Source organism: Corvus kubaryi, unplaced genomic scaffold (assembly GCF_017639235.1).
Source record: "Corvus kubaryi isolate FWS band 111438036 unplaced genomic scaffold, C.kubaryi_AGA036_p1.0 66, whole genome shotgun sequence".
In the NCBI taxonomy this organism is placed as follows: domain Eukaryota; kingdom Metazoa; phylum Chordata; class Aves; order Passeriformes; family Corvidae; genus Corvus; species Corvus kubaryi.
The window spans coordinates 3,326,242-3,348,405 of record NW_024582054.1 but is presented as its reverse complement, the minus strand read 5'-3'; the positions used below and the strand labels follow the sequence as shown (position 1 = coordinate 3,348,405).

At 45.0% G+C, this 22,164-nt stretch overlaps 1 protein-coding gene across 4 annotated transcripts in view; it reads left to right on the top strand.

The window, feature by feature from the left end:
* The first annotated feature begins 89 nt into the window (after positions 1-89).
* PLEKHD1 (pleckstrin homology and coiled-coil domain containing D1) overlaps positions 90-22,164 on the top strand; it is a 38,620-nt gene continuing 16,545 nt past the window's right edge. For 2 of the 4 annotated variants that reach the window (XM_042047057.1, XM_042047061.1), the window contains exons 1-4: positions 90-9,932; positions 17,373-17,466; positions 18,394-18,483; positions 18,993-19,069. In XM_042047057.1, the coding sequence (XP_041902991.1) occupies positions 9,784-9,932; positions 17,373-17,466; positions 18,394-18,483; positions 18,993-19,069 (410 nt within the window). In that variant the 5' untranslated portion in view covers positions 90-9,783. The remainder of the gene's footprint in view (positions 9,933-17,372; positions 17,467-18,393; positions 18,484-18,992; positions 19,070-22,164) is intronic. The other 2 variants (XM_042047058.1, XM_042047062.1) reach the window with 2 other exon arrangements.

Genomic DNA, 22,164 nt, shown 5'->3' with positions numbered 1-22,164 from the left:
GAGTTGGCTTGTCATTTACTGCATGGGGTTTTGTGACAGCTGTGACAGAAAGAAATGACATTGTTAAATGGGGATGCAAGCGATGCAGACAGTACATTTTATTTTTGTGGGAAGGTGTTTGCTGCTTTTCTTCATGATGTCTGAGCACCTCCTGCAAACCTGGAATGTGAAACTGCATCTTGGGAGGCAGCGTAGCAGGTGGCTTTGGATATGGCTATTAATGTGTTCAGAGGTATTAATGCAGAGATGATGTGACAGCTCTACTCGAGCAGGGTGTTTGGCAACTTGTGTCTCTCACAGAGTATTTAGGAGTTGGCATTGCCCTGAAGCTGTCTCCTCCTGCACCCCCAGGGAAATCTCTGGAGCTTCCAAAGCTGAGACCTCTTTGGAGGGCAACAAGGAGATGATGGGTTTAAGGTTGCTCCAGGGCACTGTTAAAAGGCCTGAGGACCCTTTGAAGCTACAGGAAATTGTCTTTATTCCATCCAGTGCTCTCAGTCTTATCAGTCCCAAACCCAAAATGCACACACTAAGTCCCTCCATTCTTGGAGTCTTTGTGATGAAGTAGTCTTTCCTATACATGTATGGGCTTCAGTGAAATTTGACTGAAAAGTCAGCTTTAAACCCTAGCCTGCTTTTTGCTCTTGTCTTATGAGGGAAGAGTGCTGGTGAAATATTTCATGCCCCTGTTACGTGGTTTGTTGGGGTTTTTTCCCCTCCTATCTTCTTGCTATTTTCAGGCACAGAGTCCCAGCTCAGCTTTCCTTGTGAGTGCCCAGTGATCCTACTGCTTACCTGTTGACAGCTCTTCAGTGTTGCTTTGCCTTCACTGCTGATGCAGTTTTACTGGAAGGCAGCTCACCTTCCTCCTGCAGCCTGTAATCACATGGAAGCCTGTTCAGCCATAGCTCTCCTGTGTTTTCTCTGATGCCATGGTGGTCATTATTACTGAGAAAGGATTGTGCTCTTGCTGTGGAGAAAACCTCCCTTCTCAGGCTCCTGAATTTCTCTGGGTTTAATTTTCTACCAACATAATTTTGAGTGGCAAAGAATAGTAGGATATTAAATTTTAGTAGTGGTCTCTGAAACAGGTGCTCGGGCAGGGGTTAGGAGTAGTGCTTGGACAATTAATTCTGTTTTATCAGAGCTAAAGCTTGCAGGGCAGTCAGGTTTTTTTCCTATAAGACACTTTAAGCCACATTTTTAGGGACTATAGGTTTTAATAAAAGATTTTTTTTTAATCCTGTAAATTGCACATTGTGTGCTGTGATTATAGAAGAGGCAGACTTTTAGAAAAAGAAATTCAGTGGATTTATATGGCAAGATGCAACTTTAAAGAATGACCATGCTTTGACTGAAAATGTTACTTTACCAGACTTGGCTGGGACTAGATTTAACATTTTAAAACACATGTAGGGGTCAAATACATAAATGGAGGAGCAAATGGAAAGGTGCTTGTGTCTTGCCAAAGTATCTGCCATTGTGTGTACAATATTAGGGGTTTGTAGAAGAAAGTTATTACCACTGCAGCATTCTTTTGCTACTGTCAGGATTTAGGGAAAGGATGAGAATCAGGGTTGGGATACTTGGAATAACTGGGAAGTTGACTGCCTGTCCCAAGGCAGTCCCTAAGGAAACAGCTGCATAGGCTTTTCAGATCTTTAGGTAGATCTGTGCGGTTTGGGTTTTGCAAGCCAGTGGTCTGCAATTTTGTCTGACATTGTATGATAGAACTATCAGCTGGAGCAATGCAGGAAGGAATAAAGCAATCTGAGCAGCTTACACATGGACTGGCCTTACTCTAATAAGGTGTGGGGATGGTACTTGGCAAGTTCCTTAGCATATTGTGGGAAGGCACTGATTGAATGTGGTCAAAAGCACTGATTGCAGAGTGATGGAGGCTGGAAGAGACCTCCAGAGGTCAAATAACACCTTGGCTCAAGCAGGGCCACCTAGAACCAGTTACCCAGGACCATGTGCAGATGGCTTTTGAGTTTCCCCAAGGAAGGAGACTGCACAACCTCCCTGGACAACCTGCGCTGGTGCTCAGTAAAGCAGGAAAAAAGTGTTCAGAGGGAGTGCCCTGTATTTCAGTGTGTGCCCATTGCCTCATCCTGTAACTGGGCATCACTGAAAATAGTCTGGCTCCATGCCCTTTGCACCCTTCTCTCAAGTATTTGTATACATTGATGAGATTTCTCTTAGAGCTGCTGAGTTGACATAGTGTATAGATGTTCTCCATACTTTCCAGCTGCCCTGTAAGCAGGACTGGGTTTCAGACCTGCCTTTTCAGAAAAGAGAAAGGGGAATGTTGCTGTTACAGGATGAGTGATGTGTGCATTTGCCAACTTCATGCATCCATTTAAGAGATAGCACTTGATGGAGATGATTCATAAGCAATTCATTTAGAAAAAGGATTTTTGTTTTTCTGCTGCACTTGCTGTCTACAGACTTATCTAAGATCCTGTGAGACAGTGTTTTAGCTCTTTCACTCCAGCGATAAGCAATCCTCTCAGCTGGTTGCTTGCTTTTGATTTTTCTGGTAGCTCATAGGACCTGTGTCATTAAGAGAGAGTGTAATCTCTTTATACTGGCTTAACCACAAGAGAATTTGATTAATGTAAAGTCAGTATGAGAACTGAATCAAATGACAGAGGTGGTGTTAAAGCTGGTACAAGCAGATGTAAAGCACTAAGAAGGGAAAGCCAGTATTCTTCCCAGACAGTCTTGTTTTTTTGCAAGCAAAACTCAGTGGTAAAGCATTATGCAGTGTATTAGCATTCTTTTAGTGTATTTAGTAAATATGTCACCTCAGTAACTGGAGACTTAATTACTGTAGTCTGTGGTAAATCCTTTCGGAGATGTGAGGAAGTGCTTTGGGTATATTTATGTTACAAGAGTTACCACTACAAACTTAAATATTTAGGAGCTGTGGTGTTGCATGCTTCCTGATGATTGCTGTGGAGTGTTCCTTCATTTGTTAAGGAAATAAAAATGTACATCAGCATTTTTATGAGAGACTCATTAGGGATGAGCACAGCAGCAAGATGATGAGCTGTCATCTATTGTTCCAGCTGACAAATTAAGCCATTCTTCTACTGATATGTGCAAGCCTTATCCAAATATCCCTGCAGGCAGAATTGCACAACATTCCACCCTCCTTACCACCGCACTTCTCCCTCTCGTCTGTGATGTTGAGAGATTAACGAAGGCTTATGGTGGATGGGGGTTAAGGAAAAATGCCTCATTCAAAAAAACTTGTAGACCTAATAAAAATGAAGCTGTATCATGCTGACTGACACCAAAGCTATATAGTATTTGGAAAATCTAAAAGCAGATTGAAATTATTAGGGGGAAAATGCTGGTTCTGTATCTGTATGCCCAGTATCTGAAGTGGTAATTAACTTATGATATATGATTATAGTTATGTTGGAGTCTGTGGAGGTTAATGGGATTCTGCTGTGTGAAGAAACACTTTCAATGAGATTGTCATGGTTATACAGGGGTGAAGAGGCCTGCTGAAAACCCTGCTTATGAGCCTTACTACTACTCTGAATGACTTTTACTGTTGTCCTTTTACTCAAGCATTTCTTGTCCTCAGAGGGTGGTGCTATCAGTAGAATGAGTCGAGTTTTAGGACTGCAATGAATTTCCAATGTTCTCTTGTCTCTTTTTGACAAAGAAATTGAGAGGCGACTGATCTTGAACAAAACTTTGTACCCCTGATACCTGCTCTGTGTAGAGATGTCACGTGAAGGTGACAGGGTACAAGTGAATGACTAAGGCAGTGGGTCTGGGAGCTTTTCCATGTTTATCCCTACAATCTAAACTATGGCATTATGAGAGAAGCCTCATCTACAAAAGCTGTGTGGCAGCATGGCTCACAGGAGACTGAAAGGAGATGGCCCTCTTAGCCTGCTGTATGTTGCAGAGAGCAATGTCTTCAATGTCCTTCCTTGCCAGGCAGTTTTTCTTTCATCTGGCTGCTGGCTCTCCTCAACATTGCAGGGTTTAGAGTAGAGCTGTCATGGTCTGCTGCTATGATAGATGGCAGCGGTAGATCTTTGTGCTCTATACTTAGATAACCACTTGAGAATGTGGATAGGAAGGAGGCAAGAGGTGTCTTGTGCCTGCCCTGTGTATGTGCACAGCAGGAGCCCTGACCTTGCTGTGACTGGCTCGATGAGCAAGAGCAGGAAGGAGAAACTTGAAGAGGAGGCTGCTCCAACTAGCTAACTAAGGGGCATTGCACAATGTATAGGGAAAGGGTGTGAAGAACACTGGTGGTGTGGTCCCTGCAGTTTCCACTCCTGAATGAAGTCCTAATTGCAGTGTCCATGCTTTTTAAGGCCTTGCCTTCTGTGATCACAGCAATGGTAGGTGTAAAGGAAGCACTGAATGTGTATGCAAGAGCAATATTGGTCTCTGTGTGCAGGGCATTTTACGAACTTCAAATGAAATAAATATGTGGGTTGGCCAGTTCTGTTTTCCTGGATATGTATTTATTGTTTAAAAGTTAAGCCTATGAATTCTTTCCCTCTTGTGACCCAAGAGAACAAAGTGGGTAGAAATTGGTGGACCACAATCAATATTGAAACCTTTGCAGTTGAGAAATGCTTTGTGCATAGAAGTCCAGCACCTAACCTGGTTTTAGAAACTTGGAGAATTCAGATATACTGACCGGTGTTGGAACAGCTAAGGAGTGTCCTTCTACAGAATGGGCAGCCCTGGATCTCATTTGCTTCTTGCTGGATTTTTTTGTCAGATCTGAAGCGTGCTGGTGGTTCTCTGGTTGTTTGCCTGTTTTAATATGTAGAGGTATTACATTTTCCCCCTCCATTATTCTGCCAAAGAAATGCTAACAAATCCTTCTCTTTTGCAGGATTTTTGGCTGCCCATGGTACCCAAACTACTGTCCTGGTATATGTATTCTTGTGATGTTCTGGATTTAGTACACATGAGGAACAGTGGGAAGTCAAGTTACCTGCCTAGATTCATAGAATATCCTGAGTTGGAAGAGACCCACGATGGTCATCAAAGTCCAGCTCCTGGCCCTGCACAGGACAACCTCAGTCAGATAAGGACATTGCCAGGTCTGGAAGCTAAGCCCTGGGATACTGAATGGTGCTTCCATGCCCTCGTTGCAAAGGCAGCACTTTTTCTATGCTCAAAATTAACAGGACTGAGTAAGCAATTGAACTTCCCCCAGAAGAACTGCTCTGAACCTTGTCTCTGATCTCTTTGGTGGATCTCATGAGTGTCTGGGCACTACGGGGTGCAAAGGACAAAAAAGTCTTTACAAATTTTTGAGCTGTCCTTTACATATCCCATGCTACTCGCCTGGCAACTGTACCATGGGTAGTCCTCGACTTTGATACTTTATATGCAGAAAGCTTCCAGCAGCACTGGCCTAAGCCATTGCTGCTCAGCTGTGTCACCTGCTCAAGCCATGCCCTTGGTAACTGCTGTTGCTGTTGTCACATTTGGGATTGAGTAGAATTATGTTAATTTACAAGCAGGTAAGATGTAGCTAAAAGGAGATGCACTTGGAAAGGTAAATAGAAATGGAGGTGGTGTCAGTTCCAAGCAGCAAGTCCACCAGCTCTGAATGCTGTTACAAAACCTTGGGGAAAGGTTTGTTCTTTCCTGTCCCTCTGTATGGAGGTTCAGCCCTCCTCCTGCTGTGGGAAGTAGCACTCTCATGGCTGCTGCACTCTCCCACATCCTCAGAGATGGGACTGGGATCTGACTGGCTGGGGCTGCTGGAGCAGCGTGGCTTGCAGGCATGCAGCACTGCCCTTCCCCAGGGAGGAAGGGAGTGTGTGGCAGTGGATTCATAGTCTATGGAAAGAAAGAAAACAAGTAGAGCTATATTTATTCTCTGCTGTTGGACAAGTTGCTGGTTGGAAGCAGCCTATTTAACTACTGAAGCTCCAAACATTTTCTGTTTGTCAGCCATGTGATCACTCTGTATTTAGGCTTGATGGGGGGAAAAACTGGTGCCTCGCAGGAAGCCTGTGGGCTGTCTTCTAGAGGAAGCTTTCAAATGTGGGTGACCACTCTGATGTATTCTGAAAAATGGCTTTTTGGCAGAAATCTTTAACAAAATACTAGAGTAAATGAGTTTTCTTCCAGGAGAGATCTCTTAGTAGAATTAAAAAAAAAAAAAAATTATCCCCTTTTCGTGCTGAGAAAAACGGTCATTGACTATGGTGTCAGTTCCTGAGAAAACTGCCTCCCAAAAGCCAAGTTATGGGGCTGGCTGATTGCTGTCAAATCCCTTTGCTTCAGTAAACTGATACCTTATTTTCTGTCTTCCTCTAAGTCTCCTGAAGTTGTGCTACATCCACAGCAAATGGTTGGGTTAATATGACTCCTGGGCCATCCACCATGAATCTGAGTGGTTTTGAAGGGCTGGGACTGGTGAAGGGCTTTAGCTGGAAGAGGTCACCAAGACCACGTAATTCTTACCAAGAGATGATGTCAAATGGGGTTATACATCTGTAAGGGTGATGTCAGATGGGGTTGCAAATCTACAGAGGCATTTGACTTTAATGCCATTTGCTGAGCAACTTTTCTTTGAGTTCTGCAGAACAGCTCTGACTTTCCATCTGACACTGAAAATTTAATCATGTGCAAAAGAAACATGCTCTGTCAGTGTATCTCACTAGAGGTGGGTTGATGTTAGTTGTGATGGTAGTTGCTTTTGCTCTATTTGAAATAGCATCTGCACTCAACTGTGCACCTAGGAAGCTGGAGCATCACTTTGAGGGGTACATGTGACATTTTCTCTTTGCAAGAATGATGTATCATAAATGAAAGTGGAGCTGGACTTCTCCACATTGTTCAGGTACCTGCTAATACCTCCCATAATTGCTAATGTTTCTCAGGGTTAAAAATGGCTATCAGAATCTATCAGAAGCTGTAAAATGAAAGGGAATCTATCTTACTGGAAGGTAAGATCTGAATCTCTCCAACTCTGCAGCAGGTCTGATCCATGTCAACTTACTGGCCCCAGCCCAAGAAGCAGTTTGTTCTTTTCTGCATAACACAGTATTGAAAGGCTGCCCAGAGCATGAAGGTATAACTTTTCACTTAAAAAAAAATTTAAAAATACAAGCCTCCTCAGCAGCTGAAGTTAGCCACTGTGTGTCTCCTTAAACTGAAAGGGAGCATCTTTGGACTGGAGTGTGGCCTGTGGTGAAGGCACATGGTGTAATTCTTGAGCGTGTCCTGTGCAGGGCTAAGAGTTGGAGGTGATCCTTGTAGGTCCCTTCCGACTCAGGATATTCTGTGAAGAAGTGTTATTTCTGTATAGCTTGCACTGCTGTCTGCTTCAAATGTTTTATTTTTAGCAAAATTTTATTGGCTTGATGTGTAGGAAAAATAAAGACAACATATTAGCAAAATAATTGCCATACCAGTGCAGCCTTTTGCTCCACAGAAAGGTTTTCTTATTAAAGCTCCAGTGCTTTCTCTCAAGGATGTACAACTGTGTTTCCCCTTCATTAGATTAGTACACACATAAAGGAAATGTTAAAAGAGCCACTTTTACTACAGATTACTGTGTTCTGACACCCGCAGTTAGAAAATTCACCTTGCTGCTCTCTACTGCCCTAGCATTACTGGCCTGTCACTTGACAAAAGCAAGTTGCTCTTTTCCCTGGACTGTTGACTTTAAAGAATTTGCTGTAAATAGTCAGTGCCTTGCTTGTCTTAGAGGCCTGCAGAGGAAAAAAAAAATCTCACTTTTTGATGTTCAAAGCCAGAAACCTCTTTACTCCCTTGGTCTGTATAAGGTAAAAATAAGTAAAGAATGAAAAATAAGTAAAGGATGAAAATCTGTTTCTCCTCACCTCAGGTCACTGCTGTCAGATCTTTGCATTGTTGGTGCAGTACAATGGCAGGGGCATTAGATCATCTATCTTTACGTGGGAGCTCTGTGGCTTTTCACTGCACATTTATAGAGTAAAGTGAGGCCATAGGGCCCAGAATAATTTTTACCCTTTGTGCAACATAATTTGAGAGAAAATTTTCCCTCTCCTGATTATGAGTAGTATTTCCTTCTTAGTGCTGTGTATGGAATGGTGTCTATAGCATTAATGCTTCTCTTCTGCAGTGCAGTGTTATATTCAAGAGTTAGAGCTCAGGTGAGATGGAGGCAGTATCTGCTGCTCTCTTCTCCACCCTCTGCCTCAATAGCACTCTGAGATGGGACATGTCCCATGTCTGGGACCAAAAAGGTTGGTCAAAACCAGGGTGAGAGAAAGTAACAAATTGTGGAGTTTGCTGACTCCCTCATCTTTTGATCAACTGTGACTTTTATCAGGGACCTGCATCTCTAATTTCTCTAATACTGAATGCAGTCTGTGAACCTGAGGCAGGCTGTCTGCATCTCCTCTCTTTAAGATGCTTTCCAAGTGCCTCTGACTGAATAAAGCTAAGTGAGCCCATGTCCTGTGGTGTGACCTGGCCTATAGCACATCCCAGATTTCTGATTGGGAATGGGAAAGGACCATGTGTCTGCACTGTGTCTCTTCTGAGCAACTGCATTGGGAAGGGCTGACATGCAGCAGTTATGGCATCCAAATGGATTCACATAGGATGGCACAGGTTAAATCGGGAGCAGACACCTCAGCATCTATGGCATGCACGCCACACAGCGTGTACGCATCTGTACTGGTTATATGATATCCCAAAACCTCAGATGCTTTAGCAGCTAGGATTTTCCCTAAATTCTAATCCTGGAGGGGAGGGAGGACACAGTAAAGAACAATATAATGCTAATCTGCTTTCCTGTGGGCATTACAAAAGATAGGTTCTTTTGGTGAACGGTGTTCGTATCTGTGCAGGGAGAAAGGGTTTCAAGAGCGGAACAAGGACTTAGGGAACCAGATCAAAAAGCTTGCTGTGGGAGTACTAAGCAGGAGATGAACATGGACTTACCTGAGCTGTGTGATATATTCCTATGTGTCCATGTTGAGGCCAAGAAAGAGCTGGTACCTAAGAGGCAGGGCAGAGGCTGTTCTTGCCACATCTCCAAGATGCAGCAAGGCATGAAGGCAGGCAGAATTTTATGCTCTAACTTCGATCAGCAATGGCCCTTTAAGGCAGAGCAAGGCGTGCAGTATGGACACTGCCCAGTCCAAACCCAGCAGCCACGTGAACTCTCCCCAGGTGGGCAGTGCCAGGCTGGCACAGCAAGGGCCCCCCTCTCCCCCTGCCTGCGATGACAGAGGGAGTCTGATTGAACTTGCTGGCTCCCACTCGCTCTGCCCTAATTTTCCTCAGGACAAATCAGAAGAACCTGTCTCCGAGCGCAAGATTTTGGGAATATGTGTCAGAGATGCCTGTCAGTAAAACATCCGTCTTGCCCTAATTTCTGCATGGAGTGCTGCAATGTCGACTGAAATAACCTTCCAAGCTGGCTCTGGTGCAGAGGTATTTTGGCTTATGTTATTGCTAAGAGCTTTCTTTCTGAGGAGCTCTTTCTGGCTCTCTGTGTTTCTGATGTCTGACTCTCTTCACTCTTCTTTTTCCCTTGGGCTGGGATGTGTGCTGTTTTCAATGCATCAGGAAGTAATACGCAATGAGAAAACTCTCATCATCTGTGCATCAGGGAGAGAATTACTGACTGTGTGCTGAGCAGTCAAGTTATTGATTCAAACCAAAGCCCAGTCTCTCTGTCTGCTGGGCTGGTTACGTCCTGCTGGTTCATTGCATTTAATCGGATTCCCTGAGCTGCCACGCAGAGGGGGAGAGTTAGAACCAGATCCATCTATAATGTTCGCTTCAAAATCCAGTTCTGTATCCCCTTCTCCATCCATGGAACAGACGGATTCAGATGCTCTGGACATCAGCACCAAAGTGCAGCTGTACGGTGTGCTCTGGAAGAGACCCTTTGGGAGGCAGTCGGCCAAATGGTCCAGGAGGTAAGCCCGGTTGCTGAGGGATGCTCGGATGAAATACAAAGCCTAAGGGTTCTGGGATAAGTTAAGAGCCTGAGTGCTTGACTCTTCAAGTGCAGCCAGGCAGAGGCTGGGGTAAAACTTGGGGCATAGCTTCCCTGCTGTTCTGAGTCTGCTTTACACATGTGGCACCCCATTGTGCTCTCTTCTTTATCTGTCCAGACCTTGTGCTATGTGCACTTCAGGGTGGGAATAGAGACTAACTGCCTCCTCTGAATAATTATCATATGAAAGAGGAAGAGTCAGTTCGTGTGTTTTGCCCCTAAACTGCCTTTGTTCTTTTAGCACTCAAAGCTCTTTGAGTCCTTTGGGTGCCAGAGGCAAGGGCTGAGCTGACTGCATGTGGGTCTGTATGTGTGTGTGGTCTGCAGGGGTCTGTGGACCAGCTCCAGTACTGCTGTGCTGCCTGACAGTGACAGCATGCTTGGAACAGCACATGCAGACTCTTCCCTGGGGAGAAGGTGGCTCTGAATTCTCTCCCATCTGGAGATGTAAGGGAGTTGTAAGCTGCTGTGTGTTGTCTATCAGCAGCCAGGAAGTTTGGAGCTGGAAAGCATTTGCCATAACCTTTAACCAAGGACAGAAGTAAGTTCTATAATACTGAAATGGTGGATCAGTTTAGAGTTGGTGTAGTTTCTTTATGGAAATCACTGAATCTCTGGCACTTACCTTTTGTGGGTAAGTACCTCTTTGCTGTAGTCTGCAGTATAGATACAAACCATTTCTAAATCCAGCTTTCCCAGCTTTGCTCTCTGTAGTAACCATAGTGCTGCCCAGTCTGTGAAGATGGCATAGCCTGACAAAAACATTACTTGGGAAGCAGTTTTGTTTTTGTAGCAGTCTTTGGCCTGTGTGTGGGTTTTATTCCCTCCCCTGCCAAGAACAGCCTATTTTCACCCAGAAAAGAATTTGTGCTGATGCTCCCTACTCAGCTCCCAAATACTGATAAATAAATGAATTACATCTGGAAACTAATGCGACTGTGTTATGGAAAAGAAGTGGACAGAATAACAGAGGGGAAGGTAATTTGCCGTGGAGGAGACTTTCTTAAAAGGCTCTCCCTAATAAAAATTTCTTGCAGGCAAATGGCCCATCTCTGCTCCCTCTGTCATTATTTATTTAGTGTTGTTCTATTCCTAGAAGTCACCCCCATCTTCAGCAAGTGGTAAATATTTTAGTGATAGCAGCTAGGAACAGAAGGGGAGGTGACTGTGGGTCAGGGATGATATGGAAGATTAGTTGCAAGCACAGCAGCTGAGGGTCCTGGAGGACCAGACACAGGTCAATGAGAGTTGAACACAGGGAATCTGTAGGGTTTGGAAGGAAGTGGGTACTGGAGTAAAAAGACTTGAAGAGAGGAGCAATGTATTGTTGGTTGGTTTGTTTGTTTTATCATGGGATAGACTTGCTTTAAAGTAAAATAACCTTGCATGTTATTATAACAAATCGTTATGGGGAGATGAGCAATTCATTCATTTCCCCTTCTTTCCCCCCAGGCCCAGCAACACATAGCTGATCAAGTGCATTTTTTTATGAAAAGGAGAAGAGATGTTTCCCACTCCAGATAAATTAAGAAAAAAAATTGACTATTGCTTGATGTCATTTGGGATCTGATCTCTGATAAACGTAGGTTTTGTCCTGAAATCTTGGACAACAGTACTACTCCCAGTCCCAAGGAAAGTCTTTCCAAGATATGGGAGATAAAACAGTGTGTAAGGGGAGAATTGGTCTCATCAGGCCGTGAGCCATGAACATAGGTCTGTGTGGGAGATACATGATACTTACTGGCTTGATTGCATTCACTTGGCTGTAGCAGCAATGTTTCTGGAGAAATTGAGAAGAAAAGCAACTGTTTAAGGGAAGGATGGAATCGGATTAGATAATAGATCAAGGAAAAAGTGTCCAGGCGTGGTGTCCAGTACTTTGGTGATGGAAATCCCAGGTTTTGGAATTTCACATTGTCCCAGCAGAGGTTATGCAGGGAGCAGGGAGGGATAGCAGAGCTTTATTTTAGTCAGGGCTAGATCTGATGGCACCTGTGGGGACAGCTGGACTTGACTAGAGGCAGCTGTTTGAAGCATTTTCAGTCCTTCCTTTTGCCCATGCAGTGGTCTACTCTGAAGCCCAAATATTTGTGTGCTGCCTCAGGTACTGTCCAAGAGTGGGCTGGATGCTTCTGGCACTGGAGCAGTGTGGCTGTGTTTATCTGCAGGGCTGACATCTGAGCATGCTGCCTTTCAGAGCTTGATTTTTGAAATGCCATTAGCAGCACCCTGATGCCTATCTCTTAAAGAAAAGAAGTTCTATGCCTAATGTGAATTTTCTTTCCTTGTAAAGAAATATCTTTCCAACAGAGAAGCAACTGTCTTCTGAGTTTACTGGTACTTTTGACCAGTCTAAGATTGGGTCACTGCTGGAGCGGCTTTGGAAAATCATATTCTTGGTCCCTGACTTATGATCCTTCTCTTCCTAACAAACTGCACCCCATTCTTCCTTCTAATGAATAATAAGCAATTTAGTCTCTCCTGCTACAAAAGTTTTACTGGTAATGGCATCAGCCTGGCACGGAGGCTGGAGTGAAATGCATAATGTGCATACCTGCCCTGGATATGGCATGAATAGGGTGCAGTAGCTTTCCAGGATGGAAGTGACACCTTCTTTACTATGAATAATCCCAGCCCCATATAGGAGTGTCATGCTCTAAACTGTCTGTTACCATCTATGTCTGAGACTTTGGGGTTCAGTGGGACAGTGCCAGGAGGGGCATCTGCTTGGTAGACAACTGAGTGTCAGAAAAGCAAGGTGGAGCATGAGAAGTTGAAAACAGGAGAGAGCAAAGCACAAAATATGCTTATATCTCTCAGTAAATCCATCAGAGATGACAAGCTGGAAGGAGGGAAACAGCGCAGTTAAGAGAGAATTTTTTTTCTTGAACCAGTCCTGTCTGTGGCAAAGCATGCACATAACCTTGTTTACCACAGTGGCTACTGACAGTGGTCACAGGACAGATGGAAAAGATAATTATTTAGGACTGCTTTCTGCTCAGAAACCCCCTGGGAATCACACAGCTGCAGAGCAGTGTGTGTGTGGAGCACAGGGCAGCAGGGGCTGCTGAGACATCGGGGCTGCGAGAGCATGTGCTTCCCTCTCGTCCATGTATGTAAACGTCCCACTTGCTGCTGGCTGCCAGGAAGCATCCACCTCTTCCTGCCGGGCACCAGGGCAGGAGGCAGGCAGGGAAGCCTGCCAGGTGAGGAAGAGTGAGGGGCAGGTACTGTGGACTCTGACCTGACATGCTGATAAAGATCATTTGCTCATCAGTTTCCTGAGCTGTCCCCAGGGATAGAGAGCTGGGCTGATCTCATAGCTGGGATTCGCTGCTTGTGCTCCTGGACCGGTGCCCAGAGAATCACCTCCGGAAGAAAGGACCAGGGAGACTGCTGCAGTTTTATAGTGTAACTACTTCATCTGGGCCATTGTCATGTCAAAAACTTGTACAAAGATTAGCTAATTAATTTAATTAGCCCTCTCTGATACAAAGAGAGCACTTTCCCCTCAGAGATCAGGTATCTCAACTTGTCCTGTAGAGCTGTTGTTTCTGCTCTCAGTGACTCAGTGACATCTGAGTCACTCAAATTGTTACTGTTCCTCTGCTATTCCAGTTTAATTACACTGTGGTTTCAGCGGTTTCATAGTGCAGGATCCAGCAGCAGGGATGGGTGACCAGAGCAGCTGACCACATGAATGGCTCTTGTATTACCTGTGCTGCCTGTGGAGTGTGGCTGTGCCAGCCTGTCTCACCTCTCACACCTTTGCTGCTGCTGCTCTCCAAGGTTTTGAACTCTGCTCTATTTTTAAATTGCTTCTTTTTTGCGTTCTTGTTTGTATTCAAAATCTTCCCCTGCCTTTATAACACTCCCTTTTCTTCTGCTGCCACATCTGTGCCTAATTCAGATACATGTTCAGTGTCTCCAGTCCTCCAATCACAGTCCTAACTGGGTGTCTTCCCCCTTTCTCCCTTGGCCATCCTTTCCCTTTCTGCTCTTGCTCACCTTGCTGCTGCTTTACTCTTCAACCTGCTCTTGAGTCTTGTAACTCTCTCCTCTATTCCTTTACTTGATGCCTCTTTTCACTATGCTGTGTCAATTGTCCCTGGGTTGTTGTATGGAGACTTTGTCCTGAAGGTCATTTAAAGTGACAATCTTGGTTGCTCAGGTGTTGCTTTCCAGGTAAGGATAGATGAGGGAACATGATCTGAGCATAAATACATTATGCCCACAAGCTAACCAGATTTTTGATGGTTTTCCTTCATTACTTGCAGTGGGATTTTGTTATTATTATTTTTTAAGCTCTTATTTTGTATATTTTCATTCCAAATCCCCATATTTTCTCTCCACATCTGTGAGGTCAGGGATCTAAAAGTTCATTTATCTGTGAGAGACACATCAATTTTCAGAGATTTGTGCTATATTTTGTTCTTATTTTTGCTTTGATTTTGGTTTCCATTGGAGCATAATCTATAATACGAGGATTATCAGCATTGAGCAACAAACAGTACGTAACAAACTAAAGCCTGGCTTTAAAATCACACAGAGTTAAAGATCAATATCTTTACCTGTCTGGAAAATGTTTCTTGAGATCATTCAGACTGAAAAGTGTCGAACAGGATGAGTAGACTTTCTCCATGTCATGTGTGGTGTTGACTTCTGGCATCTCTAGATTCATACTTGTGCCCACAGTATCTGGTTCCCTCTGACTCACTGGACCAGGCACAGGCCATTGGGCAGGCAGGTTTGTTCTTTTAAGATGTTATTTCTGTATGTATTGTGCAGATAAGGCAACATTTTCCTCTAAAAAAGGAAGTCCTCCTTGAACTAGGCATTAGAGGCATAACGTGAAGATGCAGCTACTCAAAGGAAAACTTTCTTATAGAGCTAATGACCAGAGGTGGGAGGAAAAATTAATCAGGAAGGCACAAGGCTTCTGTTCACAGAAGAAATGTGGACAGGAGGAACCAGGAACAAGCCTTGTTTGCTCTCTGGAGGTCTCTGATACCTGCCTTGGCCAGTGTCAGCTCTGGGCCTGCTGCAGGGGTCATGGCTGCCTTTGCCATTAATGCAAATATCTGAAATATCTGAACATGCCAGTCCTTGTTTCACCCAAGGGTGAGACATCAATTAATCTACTCCATCAGTAATGCATCCCCCAGAGATGTGCCCAGTGCCTCTGCTAAATGGGCAGGTGTCTTGTAGTTGAGCAATTCAAGTATGGGACAGCCACCATGGGCAGGGTCACCCCTTGCTTTCCCAGCTGAGGGAATATTAAATGCAGCTCCTCTGGGAGGTGCACAGGAACAGGAGTCTGGGCTGGAATGGTGGTGGTCCCCTGGGTGGAAGGTGAATAGCAATTGCTCCTACTCTGACGGCTTGCTTGACAGGCTGCACTGTGAATGAGCACCTTTTCAGTCCTCTACCTACTAAATAAGCTCAGCACAGAGGAGTGGTTTTTGCACTGAGTTGTGCTGTTCTGCTTAGAGAGATTTTGTCAGGCTGTGGTCAGGAGCAAGAGGTGAGGTTGGGCAGTCAACCACGATGTCCTCAGGGTATCAAATGTGTCCTGCTGAGGAAACAAAGTGCCTGCTTCTCCCCACCTTTGATTTGAGCATAAACAGGTATAGATGAGAGGATGAGGAGAAGAAAAAAATTGGGGAACAATAACTGCTGCTGGTGGTTGTATGTTCTGAAGACTTCTGGATATAAATATGCACGTGTTCAATGACTGTCACTTTTAAACACTTTGGAGAAGGTACAAAGTAGGTCCAGAGCTTGAGTTTGCTGCAGACTTTCAGAAGTTTAACTTTGTTCTGCATTTTTTTATTGCCCCAAGAGCCCATGGTCTCTGTTTCCATGGCATTTGGCAATTTCATCTGTGTTGCCAGAGCCACGGCAGAAGAGCAAGAGATAGAAGCTGATGGAAGCAGTAAAGCTTTCACCCAAGAAAAATAATTATAATAATTATTATTAATAATTATAGATATAATTTTATTATTCTGGTGATAATTCTCTGCCAGCTTCAACATCTTTCTTTAGTTTTTGGAACTAAACTGGTACTGCCTGTGGTGGTCTCCTCTTGTTCCCTCCCAGAAACAAGAAGGTTTCCTGGGAATGTTCTTATTATTCACAGAAATGCCTTATCCTTTCCAGTTTCTTCATGATCTCTTGTCCTTGGGACCACATGAAAGTGATTTACACAGATGTGGTTTGTGAAGTGTAACAAGGCATTTAAAAATAATTTTCACCTTCTTGCTTTTCACTTTCTTCCCAAATCCCTTTCTCATGTCAGAAAATATGTACAAAACAGTACAACACATTTTCTTTGTAATTTACTCTTTTGAAACCTCCCTACTAAAGTTGTCCCCATTTTTCTTTTCAGCTGCTCTTCATAATTTTTGAATGCTGCAGAGATTTAGACCAAATTTAAACTAAGTGAGATATCTCTCGCCTGCAGAGTGCATGCAACCTCAATTTTTGAAGAGAGGAGGGACTCTCTCAGGAGCATTTCAAAAATCCAAATAAGTTAAAGGTGGTACTCCTTTAATCATTATTTTCAGGACACACTCCAGTAAGTTAGAAGCTCAGCTTAAAGAAGCTGTGATATTTTGTGGCTGCTGCACAATGATCATCAGAGCATACCTGAGGCTAAGTGAGCAGAACAAGGCATATTTTAATGTTACAGATATGAGAAAAAAAAAAATTCTATTTCCTTTGTAGTTGTGAAGGTCAGGGAGACTTTGCCAGGTGCTCTGCTTAAAAATATCTCTCAAATTTATTTCTGCTCCTGAGTGCTTTGGTGGCCAATTTTTTGCCTCAGGAGTCACTTGGGGATGCTAGGCTGCAATTCTGTGTTAGAGTGGAAACACTTCCCTTCTGGTTTATGCTGAGATGGGAGGGAAGAGGGTGGCAGGCAGCAGATTGCCAAATGAGCATTTAGTTGCTCTTAACCCATGCGAGAGACCCTTGAATAAAAGAGCAGCTCTCTCCAACAGGTTGAATTCAACACACGAGCTAGAGAGAGCACACATGTAGAGATGGCAAAAGCCTGTGGTCCTGCCTGGGGCACAGAGCGCTGTCCCTGTGCCCTGTGAGCACACGGTGCCATGGTTTGCCCACAGCTCTGGTGTGTGCGTGCTGGGGTAAGCTGCAAACACAAAGTGCTTGAACTTGGCACTTGCTGTTAAGCACCAGCTCTTGGCTGTGAGCAGAAGTGAGGCACCTCGCCTCAGACTTAGGTGGGAGTAGTAAACTCTTCTGCTCAGAAAGCAGCTTTAGTTAGGTGGAGATTTCCTTGTGCTGTGAACCACAACCTCCATTTCACCAGAATGTATTTCCCTTCTCTGTCTTAAAGGTTCTTCATCATTAAGGAAAGTTTCCTGCTGTACTATGCTGAGAATGAGAAGAAGAGTTTTGAAAGCAATAAATACTTCAATATCCATCCCAAGGTGAGCAGTGTTTGCTTGCACAAGGAGGGAGTAATTCTGTTTCTAGCTCCCCCTCCCCCTTCCTCCATGGGCCCAGCAAGTGAAGAAGAGATAAGTCCCAATAAGTCACAAAGATCTCACAGGTCCAGGGAAGCCTCAAAAGAGAAAGAATCGCATTGGTACCTTTCCAGGATATTTAATGATTTAGCAGGCATATGACTTCTATTTTTTTTACCTGATAGTAGATATATTCCCTTGTTTTCATGATCTAATCAACTAATCTTGTGGCTATAAAAATACTGCTGGCAAAGCCAGTGGTGGGGTTAAGAGCTCCATTTGCCTCTTGTTCCTAACCTGTACTTGCACTCATTAGGAGCTGGTAACCCACATGTCCTCAGTTCTGAGGAGTGGCCTCTGTAGCTCTGCTGCCTGGAGCTCCACAGGGTGACCCTGTGCTCTGAGCCTGCTTTTGTCCTCTGTAGTCACTGGAAGCTGATGTAGCACTTGAGCTTCCAAAGGAGCTGATTTCACCCATCCTGGTTGGGGGCAGCCAGCTGCCTGCGTGCCCCCATGCAGCACATGGGGGTTTTGACTGCTGTCAGTGACTCTAATGAATGCAGAGCCTCTGTCATGATACCACACTGAATCAATTGGGAGATCCCTTCCTCCCTGATGAAAGAGTTCCTGTTTCCATGTTCTGGCTAACAGCTTTCCCTCCATGGTGAAGGCAGGACTGCCATCTTTACCCCCTTTCAGATGCTGGCTGGGAGTATCCTGGTGGTGATGAGAGTCCCTCTGCTTTTCAGGAACTGTGTGTATTGCCCCTCCTGGGGTAGCCAAGGCAGGGCAGTGGCCCACAAGTGACTGAGGGTGAAAGTTCAGCTCCTGATTGGTTGATAGTTATATTTGATTTTTCTGACTGATTAGAGCGCCCTGTTTTATCTCCAGGGTGTCATACCCCTGGGAGGCTGCATCGTGGAGCCCAAAGAAGAGGCCAACATGCCTTATGCCATAAAGATCTCTCATGAAGACTTCCATGTAAGTATATTTCTTTTCTTCTCAAAAGCTCCAAACCCCACAGAACAGCTTAATGCTGATGAGCAGAGCTTTATTGGCAGTCTTTTCCCTCCCTGCCAAGGTGTGCCTACCCTCCCTGGACAGACTATCCTGAGGGCAAGGGTGACTTAACATCCCAAGTCCCCTCAAGGTTTTGCTGCTGCTTTGACAACCAGCAAGGAAACTTGCACTTTCTGACACCAGGTTTTATGATACTAGCAGACCAGTAGACACATTCTTAGGAGCCCTAGAGCTCATGTTGCCCTATCAGTATTATTCTTACTGTGACTGTTTGCCTTGTGCACACTTCCCAATGTGTGGTAGGCCTAGGTCATATTTGCTCCTGTGTGATCCTGCTTCCCGTGTGGAAGACTGTGGTGGGCTCTCTTCCCACCACAGCTGTGTCCAGTTCATGCCATGAGTGCACAGAGGTGCATAAGGCACCAGCATCTCTAATCTGGGTTTTTTTCCCCTCCCCTCCCCTCTTCCAGGGTAACATTGTTCTAGCAGCCGAATCAGAGTTTGAGCAGGCTCAGTGGCTGGAGATGCTACAGGAGTCTGGAAAAGTGTAAGCTTCTTTCTATTCCTTACTTGCTTTGAACTGCTCTGTAGATGTGTAAAGGATAAAGAGGAAGAAGCCTGACTAGAAGGGCTATGGGGAGTCAGACAAGCTCCTCAAAACCAGTGAGAGCTTCACTTCCCTTCTGGACCTGTCCTTTCTCTAAACATGAATGCTCGAAAACTGATGCAAAGCTTCCCACCTTGGTGTGCAGTGTGTGTGCAGTATGGCTCTCTGCTCACCCCCCCAGGCTGTCATCTGCCAAATGCTGATACACTCAGTTCACCTGCCATCCCTCTCTTGTGCCTCAGAGAGGTGGGACCTGAGTCTGAATGGGAGCCCTCCTGGTCCATTTTGTGTGGGAAGCAAGGTTTGCAGGCTTGATAAAAGTGGGGGTCAGACAACTCCTCCATATGAATTTGGGGTGAAGTAAGAGCAGAACAGGCAAGGCACAAAGATAGCGTGCAGCTGCCCAGATGGCTCTATGTCCTGCTACGAGCAGGGACCTCACCAGCACAGTACTGACTAATAACCGTAATTGTGATGCAGTTCTGTGTCTGCGGGGTGTGCATTCCTTCTGCCCAGATCTGAGGGTGCTCAGACCATGCAGCAGCAGGATTTGGCCTCTCAAAACAGTTTAATTGTGAAATGCAGAGGCAGCCTAAATCCCAGGAGAGGCAGTGTTAGCAAAGCATTTCCAGCCCACCTGCAGGGGTGAGAGGGTTGCATTGCTGTGTGCATTCAGCACTGGTTCACACTCTGCTGAGAATGCTGGACAGAGATTTGCAGTTTGTTGGCCTGCAACACTGCAATCCCCAGCACCCAGGAGCCTGACAGTGCAATGAGCAGCTGTCCTGCAAAACCAGAGCAGGCTCTTTCTAAATCTCAGCAGATGCAGGAAGAGATAACACTTAAACAGGGATTTCACTTTCCCAAATGAGATATAGAAACTTCCTGAGTCTGTAGGGCAGAGCCTGCCATTCAGCTGTGAGGCTTAAAGCAATGATGCTTTGCTCTGCCCTTCCTGGCTGCATTACAACCTGGGTGGTCTCTTGTCACTGTAGGGACAAAAGTTGTTTAACTTGTAATACCAGTGTGTGCATGTATGTGTACATGCTAAGGCAGTATCTCAGTTAATTTCAATGTTGTGAGGCTCAAAATTTTGATTTGTAATAAATGGGGAACCCAGTGTTATGGTGGATCATCCCAAGCCAAGCTCTGTGCTGCTGCAGTGTGCTTGGCTTTGGTGCTGGGGGAAGCTGTTACCTCCCTGGTAGTGTATGAACTGCAACACAAGGCTGTCCATTGAAATTTCATGGGAGCAGGAGTCCCATGGGACACAAGACCCAAGGCAGAGGTCTGCCACCCCCTTGGCATGAGCAGCCTTGGCCACTACAGAGGAAAAGTGACAGAGTTAGTTAGCCCTTGAGCAGTTTGGAGATTTTTATTGAATAGCACAGGTCTGCACTTGCGTCCACCAATGTTAAGCTCAACTATTGCCAAGGGCAATAATTTGGGACCAAGTTCATCTTTCAGGTGTGTGTGGGAGGGAAGGAGGAAGGCAGCACAACTCGGGAGAGGTACTCACAAGTAAGCCCTGCACTGCTGCATTTGTCACAGAGCCAGCCTTTTCTCTAGTCCATGCTTCAATATTCCAGCAGTAGCATTTAGAACAGAAGTAGAGAGGGGCTGCTATCATACAGCAGACCACCTGCACCTAGCTGAAAATCTGCCTGAGACACCTTCCCTCCCCTCTCTGCTTCTGTTCCTGCATCAGAGAGTGGTGCAGCTCCAGTGCCAGTCTCATCAGTGCTGATGGTAGCCTGCATGTGAGGAAAAGCACAGATTATGTGATTTAACGGGGTCAGGTTGGGAGCTAAACAGCAGTCAGAAAGGCCAGCATGGGCCAATAAATTCATCTGCAGTGAATAGAAAAGCTAAAAGAACACAGTTGAATTATTCTAGGCAACCTGTTATAATCCTTTTGTTCCTAGATGGACATTGTACTGCCAGTGGTACCGCAGCACTTAGTTGTGATCATCCTGCTGTTTTTATCGTTATTTAGAGCTGACCAAAAAAACTACCCCAAAAAACCAAAAACCCACAAACAAATAACCTCAAAAAACCCCAACCAACCAACCAAAAAAACCCCACAAATCCAACAACTACAAAAAAATCCAAACCAAAAAAACCCAGTCCCAGAACAAACTCCGTAGACTGAGATATGGAAATAGGCAAAAGAGGAAAAACAAACCTAGGCTGGGAAGTATCCTCTGTCCTTTGTTTCAATTTTGTCCACTGCCTCTTTACATCTGGGGTGGGTCATGTCTATGTGCCTGCACAACTGGTTATTGCCTCCACCATCACAGTCTGCTCGGTGATCCCTTCAGTTCTTCCCTCCTTTCCAAGCCTCCTGCCCTGATAGGGAATTCACTGTGGAGGGGAACTGATGGTCTCCCCACGATTCTAATGTGTTGTGGCTTGGACTTACCACACTTGCCAGATCGTGAAAGCTTTTTGGAAATGCACAAAGGCCTGACTCCCAGACTGCCAGGCTCTCTTTCCACCCAGAAAGGCTTTGCTGCTGGTAGTGGGGGACAGGGGCACACATACACTCTCTGTCCACATCAGCCTTCCCTGAACTGGTAGAAAGTAAACTTGGTGGGCAATGTGGGAGAAAAAAATAACATGGTACTTATGTCCTGCGGACTATAACACGCAAAGTGTCTCCAAAAATTGGCTGTGGGTGCTCCCAAGAAAGGTAAAATGCAGCCAAAGCTAAAGAGATATTCCCAGTGCTGCAAAAGGACTGGAACAGGCAGTGATTGAGATATATATGTGATGGAGGTTCTCTACAGCTTTGGGTTTGGTTTTTTTGTCAGGCAGGGGCTCCCTACTTGTCCCATGAGCCTTCCTGGCCCTGTGCTTTCTGATACTTTAAGCAGTGTAGCTTTTTCTGATGGAAACTCACTTGGCAAGAAATACAGACTAAAGAAAGCTGTTGCTTGCCCCTCAGCTGAAGTCACAGCCTGTACCTCCCTGTAGCTGTGGTTACACTGGCACTGGTGCCAGCAGATGAAGGAATAAACGCTTAAATGCTACAC